This window comes from Hipposideros armiger, unplaced genomic scaffold, assembly GCF_001890085.2.
Source record: "Hipposideros armiger isolate ML-2016 unplaced genomic scaffold, ASM189008v1 scaffold_171, whole genome shotgun sequence".
Classification (NCBI taxonomy): Eukaryota; Metazoa; Chordata; class Mammalia; order Chiroptera; family Hipposideridae; genus Hipposideros; species Hipposideros armiger.
This window is the reverse complement of record NW_017731521.1, coordinates 2,472,780-2,482,667: the sequence shown is the minus strand read 5'-3', so window position 1 is coordinate 2,482,667 and position 9,888 is coordinate 2,472,780. Positions and strand designations below refer to the sequence as shown.

General features: G+C 47.6%; 1 protein-coding gene across 1 annotated transcript in view; it reads left to right on the top strand.

Moving 5' to 3' along the window:
- Positions 1-8,962, top strand: part of DNAH11 (dynein axonemal heavy chain 11) — a 307,848-nt gene extending 298,886 nt beyond the window's left edge. The window contains exons 79-80 of the mRNA XM_019651988.1: positions 6,621-6,761; positions 7,645-8,962. Of these exons, the coding sequence (XP_019507533.1) occupies positions 6,621-6,761; positions 7,645-7,892 (389 nt within the window). The 3' untranslated portion in view covers positions 7,893-8,962. The remainder of the gene's footprint in view (positions 1-6,620; positions 6,762-7,644) is intronic.
- The last annotated feature ends 926 nt before the right edge of the window (positions 8,963-9,888 follow it).

Genomic DNA, 9,888 nt, shown 5'->3' with positions numbered 1-9,888 from the left:
CACTCGTTCATCGAGTCACGGACAGCGCCTGCCACCCAGTGCTAAGCTTCCTTCATGGCAAAGTGATAGAACAGTCAATGGGCAGCCCAGGGGTGACCTCATAAACGGGCACCTGCGGTCAGCTTGGAGGACTGGGACGTGAACCAGCCTGAACAGCCAAACCCACACATGGGAATGGCCCCAAGTTTCTCGCTCCAGGCTTAAGGCACTTGAAACGCCTCATTCCTAAAACAAAGGCTAGGAGGAATCACTGTACTTTCTCCCAGGCAGAACCACAGAGTCGCCTGGAGCCCTTAACAGGCCTGTACTGCCTCCCCTGGAGATCAAGCTGGTGATCCTAACCACTGGGCTGCTCCTCGGCTCGGCTTAACTGTCTCGGTGGCAGACAGCTCAGACCAGGGGTTCTTCTGAGTGTGGCCCCAGGAGCACCACCTGGGACTGAGCAGAAATCAAATTCCCAGCTGCTGCAGACCCAGGCAGACCTCAGCACTTTTCACAAGCCCTGGGGAGACTGACGGGGACCCCGGGCTCCGGCAAAGCATAGTTGGTTTACTATGGTCAGAAAATACCCCACTAATTGTCTTCCTTCTTCTGAAACTGTAAAACTCTTCTGCAAACTTGGCGGCTGAGACAGTGAAGTTCTCCAGTGCGAACTTCTCGGGCGGCCGTGCGCTGCGGGTGGGGTTCATTCGCCGCGGGATCTGCCCCTCAGAGAAGGCCCTCCGCACGGTCTTCTTCTTCTGAAAGCAAGAGCACAGACACACGCAGCTGGGCGCTTTCTGGAAGACAAGGCATGTGGCACACGCCTGTGTCCATCTGTATTGGACTAAATAACAGTCAGGAATTCCACTTACAGAAGCCGAGTTCGGGGTTCGCACCGGGAAGAAATCGGGCATGGAGTCCAGTTCTGCCAGTAACTGTGCAAGCTGGAGTTGAGAATGAAAAGAAAGGATCGGACATTAATTGCTGCCAAATGCAGTTCATCCGCCACCATATCCCAAGTCTTCAGTTTTACAGCCATGAGAAGCTTGACTACGGTAGTTTACGTTAAGAGCTCAACGCCTGCTGTAATCGTCACCTCACATGTAAGGCTTTTTAAATCCAGAGGTGAGAGGCTGATACCATCACTCACAGGAATAAAATCTATGCCCATTCCTTATGTATAAGGACACAACATGATGAGAACTGTCCTGGAGTGACCAAGGCCTGGGGCATCAGGTTGGAATCCTGGCCGGGCCAGCAATTAGCAGCGTGACCCTGGATCATTTTATACCTGAATCAAGTTTCATCATGTGCAAAACAGAAAAGGCTCTCAGCAAAGTTATGCTGACAGTCATTTAGAGCTCCAAACACAAAATGATTAAGTTCTCATCCATAAAAATAATTTCTGAAAATATACCCAAATAAACACCTAACATCACCAAGTAATAGGCATTAATGGGCCAATCAGGCAATTTCATTAGGATTCTTTTTTAGTTTTAGGTTTATACAAATGTATGGGTGTCACTCACTAAAAGATCATGGCAACATAGTTCTTAAAGATGCTGCAGGACACAGTGCTAAAAATTTCTCTTAGATAATAATGGTAATAAGAAGAAGAAGAAGAAAAAAGGGAGAAGAAGAAGAAATAAGAATAATAATAAATGTGTTGTGGGAAAAATTTCACCCAAAAGTACGCTTTCTATTTTCTTAACTTATCAGACACATTAGATTGTATATACAGTATCATTAAATTACACCTTAAAAGAAAATATCAGGAGAAAAAAATACATCAAAATGCTAAAAGTGATGATGACTGGTAGAATTACTTTTTAAATTCTGTATATACAAAATTATGAAGCAAACAAACAACAGCTCTTGACCATATACAGAAAAACTACACCTAACAAAGATTTCACCTTGTTCTATTCTAGCGAAGACATTTTAAAGTTCTCTTTGTTTTAATGCCCTGACCTCTTTCCATCCTTCCGATGACGTCTTGAAACCACAGCAGGTCATCACAGGAGAAAGGTTTCTGGGTTGAAAGCCACCTGCCTGACCTGCCCGCTGCAACTCTTCAGTGGGCTTCCCGGCACCCTATTTACACTTTGCTTCTGACGGGCACCCGTCAGTCGTCCAGGCCCTCTCACCTGGAGTACCACTATGTATTTAGAACTTCACCTGAGAAAGAGTATGCAGCGTTAGCTCATGGCACAGTGGAGGCGGCTAAAAATGGTGCCGGGAGTCTCTGTTCTCAAACCAGAGCTATTAGGTAAGAACTACTTGGGGTTCAGGAAAAGAGAATGGATACACAGTACCCAGAGAGCCTTTCCTGGCAGGAGCCAAAGCAGCCAGAGCTGTAAGGGCCCAGCCCATGTGGCGCGGTGGCGGCCGCCGGTCAGGACCCAGGGCGGGCTCCCAGACTGCCCCACGGGGCCTTACCATGGCTTTGTTCTCCTTGATGTTCATGGTCCTTTTCAGCAGCGCATCCGAGGTCTCCTGGCCCTCATCCCTGGAGTCCTCTTCAGACTCAGAGGCAGAATCTTCCCTTTCCTTCTCCTGCCTACAGCTTTTCTTTCTCCCGAGAATTGCTTTTTTATTGTCCTGGAAGTGGGAGCTGGAAAACAGTGGCTCAGAACAACTGTTTTTGTCGGGTTTTTTCGCCAGTTTCTTGGCAGGGAACTGCAAGGCTACTCGAAGACCAATGCTACTTCTCCTGGGTCTGCTTCTTCTAGGCGTCGTCGCCTTTTCTTCATCATCATCTTCCTCTTCCTTACTTCCTAACGATGCTTTACCGTCGTCACTCAAATCCGACTGGTTGCGCTAACACAATGACAAAAAAGCAAAGACATTGATTGTCTGTAACAAGCTTTCAAAAAGACATCTTTAAAACCGCTCTGACATTATTTTAGGGAAAAAAAATGAATCGCTGCAAGAGTCCCCTTCCTGTGATTAGCTCCGTCTGAACTCTTCAGTTCAATGCTCAAGTCGTGTGCTGACGAATAAAACCAAGAGCAGGCCTGTGACTGCACTCTGCCCCAGCCCCAGCCACCGGCAGACGGGGTTCCACTCGGAGACTCGGGCTGGAAGCAAAACACTGACCAAGTGGACGCCTCCACAGTGGAACAGCCAGGATGGCACACCTGGAGGCCAAGTCACATGAGGAATAGTCAGAGAAAAGGGTGTGCGTGACATAAGTCATCTTCAGATGAAAATGGGAGTGCCTCAGGAAAAAAAAAAAACTATCTGCCCAAAAAACAGCAATAGGACTCATGAGTAAAAAAGGGAGAGCTGACTGCACCTCAGTGAAGTGACCAGGCAGGCGGCAGATAACCTGCCGGGGGGTCAGTGGGAACCTCATCTCCAGGACAGGACGGGCCTTCCTCCAACGTAAGTAAGTAAGTGTCTCTCCCTTTTCTGTAACGGCAGGGCCCTGGGCCGGAGTTAAGGGACACAGCTCAGCAGGCTGCTGTGGAACACCATTCAGTCGGCTCAAGAAAGTCTCACCCCCAGTTTTCAAACCCCACTTGGTATGTCTCCAGCATTAAAACATAACTCAGTTTTACACGGGAGGACACAGGGAGAATGGAAAGCAATGGCAGGTGACATTACCCAGGGGACAGTGGACAACATCGCAGATGCGAGGGTACTCCTAGCAATAATAGAAACAGGTTTAAATATTGAAACGAAGGCCATCTCCTGGGCACCTTCCCTTGACCACATGTTGAAAGGCTGAGTCTGGGAACCTCTGTCGGGGACCCCTGACGATGGCGCTGCTGGGAGGCGAGCAGGCAGCACCAGGGTGGACCCAGGGTTCAGTTAATGACCATGCTTCCTCCGCAGTGACCACGCCCCAAACTCTAGCTGGACTCGAGGTAAAAATAAGGCGGGGGAGGAAAAACATGCAGGTAACTGCCAAGCCTCGGTGCATGTATCAGCTCACAACTAACCAAGTAGAGAAATAAGACTAGACTGTACAGATNTACAGGGCCCCGAGAGCCCCATCTTCAGGCTTCCCTTCCCCAGTACAATTCATGACGAGTGCGAACACTGCTCCTACCGGGTCCAGCAGCGCCGACCTCACGTCCTCCCCGTAGCGGTTCCGCAGGCACGGCCCACAGAACTGCCCTCGCACCCCGCCGCAGCTCTGGTTCCGACACACCGTCTTGGTGTCGATGGTTTTCTGCCGACACTGATGACAAGTGTTCCCCTGCGGGGAGAAGGTGGTGACTGTGATGCTTCACGCAGTGATGCCTACGAGGCCACGTGCTATCATGCACACGCCTAACAGCAGGAGGACATACCGCCTTCTCCTAGAACCAAACATCATTGCTTCTCTGGAACAAGCCATGGCACCCTCTGGTAGCCGGTAAGCACTTTTAGTTCTGGGGCCAGAGAAGCCTATGAGGGCAGATGAGACTGACTGAGCAGGGAGCCGAGGAAATGAAACCATCAGGTGGACCCAAACGACCAGAGACCAGAGGGAAGGCAGGAAGGTCAGAGCTCGCAGAGGGCGGCATGGGGACAACGGGCCCCAGGCAGCTCGGCTCTGACCGTGCTCCTGCTGGCCTGGCTATTTTCAGTATAAAATTTCTTGGTTTTAAAATGTTGGCAATTAAACTAAAAATACTACCTTAAGACTGTATCTTAAAAAAACAACAACAAAACATGCAGAACAACACAAAGCCTCCCACAACATCGCCATTTAAAAGAAATTTTAACTCACCTCCTACCAACCAAAGATAGTCTCTCAAACTTTAGTTTCTATGGTTATATTAACCAAAAAGCGCATTAATTTTTCAATGTTTCAAAAATAAACATTATATAAATATTGAAACTATAACAATTACAAATGTTTTTCCACCCCTGCCTCCCGTCCCCTATACTATGCATTCCCCAGAGAAACCTCGCCCCTGAGAACTCCTGCACTGAGCCGACCTCGCCGTATTTCCTCCCCCAGTTACAGCTGAGTCTCCAATCCAGGGAGATGACACAGGGTGTAAGCCCAGATACAGTTAAAAAAATACGGCATTTGAAAAACCAGAATCACAATCATGAATTATTGGTCATATGTAACTTACCAGAACTTTATCGTAGATTTTATCTCGAACGGTTATGGCAACGTTTTCTAAGTCCTCTTCCGTGATATCCTCCACTGGCCGAAAAGAAGATATACGGTGACGCCGTCTATACCCTCGGCACTTCCCCTGCGAAAGGAGCCAAAGTAGAACCTGGCGTAAGATAACTCTGAGTGGTTAAAAAAAAAAAACCAGTAAAAGATTTTAAACTCTCAGCGTTCTAGCACCATTGGTGTTAACCATGTCCCTCTTCCATTTCCCTGGAATCACTCGTTCATCGAGTCACGGACAGCGCCTGCCACCCAGTGCTAAGCTTCCTTCATGGCAAAGTGATAGAACAGTCAATGGGCAGCCCAGGGGTGACCTCATAAACGGGCACCTGCGGTCAGCTTGGAGGACTGGGACGTGAACCAGCCTGAACAGCCAAACCCACACATGGGAATGGCCCCAAGTTTCTCGCTCCAGGCTTAAGGCACTTGAAACGCCTCATTCCTAAAACAAAGGCTAGGAGGAATCACTGTACTTTCTCCCAGGCAGAACCACAGAGTCGCCTGGAGCCCTTAACAGGCCTGTACTGCCTCCCCTGGAGATCAAGCTGGTGATCCTAACCATTGGGCTGCTCCTCGGCTCGGCTTAGCTGTCTCGGTGGCAGACAGCTCAGACCAGGGGTTCTTCTGAGTGTGGCCCCAGGAGCACCACCTGGGACTGAGCAGAAATCAAATTCCCAGCTGCTGCAGACCCAGGCAGACCTCAGCACTTTTCACAAGCCCTGGGGAGACTGACGGGGACCCCGGGCTCCGGCAAAGCATAGTTGGTTTACTATGGTCAGAAAATACCCCACTAATTGTCTTCCTTCTTCTGAAACTGTAAAACTCTTCTGCAAACTTGGCGGCTGAGACAGTGAAGTTCTCCAGTGCGAACTTCTCGGGCGGCCGTGCGCTGCGGGTGGGGTTCATTCGCCGCGGGATCTGCCCCTCAGAGAAGGCCCTCCGCACGGTCTTCTTCTTCTGAAAGCAAGAGCACAGACACACGCAGCTGGGCGCTTTCTGGAAGACAAGGCATGTGGCACACGCCTGTGTCCATCTGTATTGGACTAAATAACAGTCAGGAATTCCACTTACAGAAGCCGAGTTCGGGGTTCGCACCGGGAAGAAATCGGGCATGGAGTCCAGTTCTGCCAGTAACTGTGCAAGCTGGAGTTGAGAATGAAAAGAAAGGATCGGACATTAATTGCTGCCAAATGCAGTTCATCCGCCACCATATCCCAAGTCTTCAGTTTTACAGCCATGAGAAGCTTGACTACGGTAGTTTACGTTAAGAGCTCAACGCCTGCTGTAATCGTCACCTCACATGTAAGGCTTTTTAAATCCAGAGGTGAGAGGCTGATACCATCACTCACAGGAATAAAATCTATGCCCATTCCTTATGTATAAGGACACAACATGATGAGAACTGTCCTGGAGTGACCAAGGCCTGGGGCATCAGGTTGGAATCCTGGCCGGGCCAGCAATTAGCAGCGTGACCCTGGNTCCTAGTCAATCCCTGTTCCTTGTCCTCCCAAAGCAATCATGCAGACTATGGCTCGGAAAAACGAGTGGCCCCTGGATAAAATGTGCTTGACTGTTGATGTTACCAAAAAAACGAAGGAAGATTATGGACACCCTCCAAGGGAAGGCGCATATCTGCACGGGCTCCACATGGAAGGTAAGACGCCCCAAGGAATACAAGCGGGGCTATTCAATCAAGGACCTTTCTTACTGAGGCTGAAGTTGGTGTTTGTCCTTTGTTTACTGTTTCTCGGCATTCAGTCACTCATACTGGCGGTTACTTACCTGTTTCCTGATTTTTGTAAATTGAAATGCCAGGATGTGTGTTCAACGTGAACCAAATTTTAAGGCATTGAGGGTAATGGCTATCTTTGCACACATATCTGATGTTAATGCCACAGGGTCATTTAAGACCTACACTGAATTTATTTTGCTTTTTGATATAATTGATTCAAAATCTACTTTTCTCACTCTATTTTACTGCAACACTTCTCCAAGCCTTTAAGATGCCAATGCGAACCTCTAAGGGGGATGGGTGGAGTATGCAATGTTTTCCAAATTTATTTGGCCATGCACTTACTCTGCAGGCTGTTTTGTCTTATCCCCATCGAGATGCTCTTTTTCACAGTACAGCAAGTGCTACAAGTTCAAAGACAGGGTAAAAGAGGTACCTGAACTTGGCATAAGAAAAGGAAGGTATAGTGGGGAGGGAATGTGGTGAACTGGAGACTTCTTATACTGTATAACCATTCAAATTCACAATTTTTTTAAAAGTCAGGGCAAAGTAGTTTGCTTCAGGGTGTCTGGATTGTTATGGCATCGGTTTTCATAAGCAAGTCTGGGTGTTCAGCCTGGGAGGAACGGTCTGCTTACAGTATGTACATGATACCTGGGTAGCAAGTATCTCAGTATTGGGCCAGCTCAGTAAAGAAGCCACTGACAAGTGGTAATGTGACAAAGCCAGAACATTTATTGCCTACAAAAACTACAAGATCAGTATCGACAGGGCCCATCACTGCAACCCTTGTGTTTTGCTGTAGGTGCACGATGGGACGTCCAATCAGGAACCATTGTTGAAGCCCACCTCAAGGAGCTGACATCTGTGATGCCAGTCATCTTTGCAAAAGCCATACCCCTGGACAGACAGGAGACCAAACACACCTATGAGTGCCCTGTGTACAAAACCAAACTGAGGGGCCCCAACTATGTCTGGACCTTCAGGTTGAAGAGCAAAGAGAAGATGGCCAAGTGGGTTCTGGCAGGCGTGGCTCTCCTGCTGGAAGCATAGATGGGACTTCCTCCAGCCTCGACAGGAACGCAGTGAGGATTTTTCATTGTTACTGCACTGTTCCCACACATAGCAACTTATTCTACTGAGAGGCAGGACACATAGTCCAGCTTCTGTAACTTTTAAAACACCAGCCTTAAAAAGTAGAGACGGGGAAGGAAAGGAAGGCAATGTAGAAAAAAAGAATTCTAGAATCTGTTTCTGTTCATTGATTTTCAGCTTTCCCCAGTACCCCGCCCACAAAAAGTACAGTATCGCTCACATTTTCATCAAGGTTCCACTGAACAGACACACAACCTCCAAAACAAAGGGGCTGGAAGTCTCCCCGTCAGTGAGTGGGACTTTAGTTCTTGTAGACGTTTCAACAAAATCTTTTTAAAATTAGCCCTTATGTTCTTTTAAAATACAGAAGCAACTGGCCCCAAGCAGCAGGTGACTCCTGAAGGAAGCAGCAGCTGCTGCCAGCAGTGCGCTGAGGCCTCCAGTGTTGGTCATGTGACAGTCCACTTTTTGTTCATTCAAGTTTTAATAAAAATAAAATTCTAGTACTCTCAAGTTCTGCGGTTAATTGCACTTTGTAATTTAGGGGAACATTCTTCAACATAAATTTTCAATCACCTAGAGCACGTTAAACTACATGGTTTGACCTACGGTCAGGATAAGACAAACGGAAGGGGATAGAACCCCTGTAAAAACTTGTTTGGGAGGTAAAAAATCAAAGCAACATCGATAATTTAAACAGTGTCAAAGGCCAGAGCTACTAATACAATGTTTTCTCTGGAACTTACCTGAACTTTAATCGTGCTTTTTAATCATCTGTAGATGCTTTTAACAATTCAAACAGGCCTGTGTATACATAGAGATTCCTCGAGGTGTTTACCTGAGAAATCTTTGGAAGCATATAAACAATCTTAAAAAAAATAGTATTTAAGATCTACAAAGAATTTCTGTATAAAAACACAACTGTTAAGACATCTTAGGCACAAATGGTACATATGGCATATCTTGTTAGAATACGCTGAGTTGGCTGGTTCTTCTTTTAATTGTCTTCTACCAGCTGCTTTTGTATGCTGAGAAAAAGATGGGAAGTGTTAGTGGGAGGAGAGTACAAAGCCCAACGTGGATCTCTGTTACTCGGTCGGTCCTGACTCCTTTTACTTAAATAACAGTAGGCCACAAGTGTGACTTGCCTCTTTCTAAAACTGTACTTTATAGAGTGTGTTGTGGACTCCAATTCAACTCCTCGTCCCCAGGATGAGATAACCACGTCCTAAGTGCACATCCCCCAAACCTCTCTCACAGTAGGGGCAGGCTGCCCCTGCCTACTCCATATCTATTCTACCCAATGAGGGCAGGCTGAGAATTCTAGCAATGGGGGGAATTTCCTAATAGGGAAAAGCATCAGTTCTGAGCTTTTCCAATGCAGAGATACAGAACGGATGGCACTCTCGGTGGCTTGTAAGAATCAGCCTGAAATGAGGCAACCACTACCTGCCTAGAGAGTCGGCCCTGCGACAACCACCTTCAGTCCTGATTTGTTGACTTACCTCTCCAGATACTCCTTAACGTTACTGTAACCGTAGAACTTGGCCAGATGAATGAGGATCCCGGTGGCGCAGCGGCCATCACGCTTCCGACAGTAACTGCAATTGCAGATCCCCCGGCACGGAGGGCACATCCAACCCTAGGAGAGAAGTGACAGCAGAAGCTCCCTCGTTATCGGCAGGCTCTGGCAAGACAAGGTTCTGATCAAGCCTGGCTCAGCTGACCTCCTCTCCAATCTTTCATCACGTGTCATCTTTTAGTATGTGTCACAGGGGAAAGGATGATCTAATCTGTCTCCTTCCACTTACTGGTACAAAAAGGCCCAGAACACTTGGTCACACATGGAGAAACACTGAAAAATGTTGGTTTTAGACAGGAGCTGCCGACATAACTAGGAGATATTAATACCAGTTCAAAAATTTTGGAGAATTTCAGGAGTATTAGACCAAGC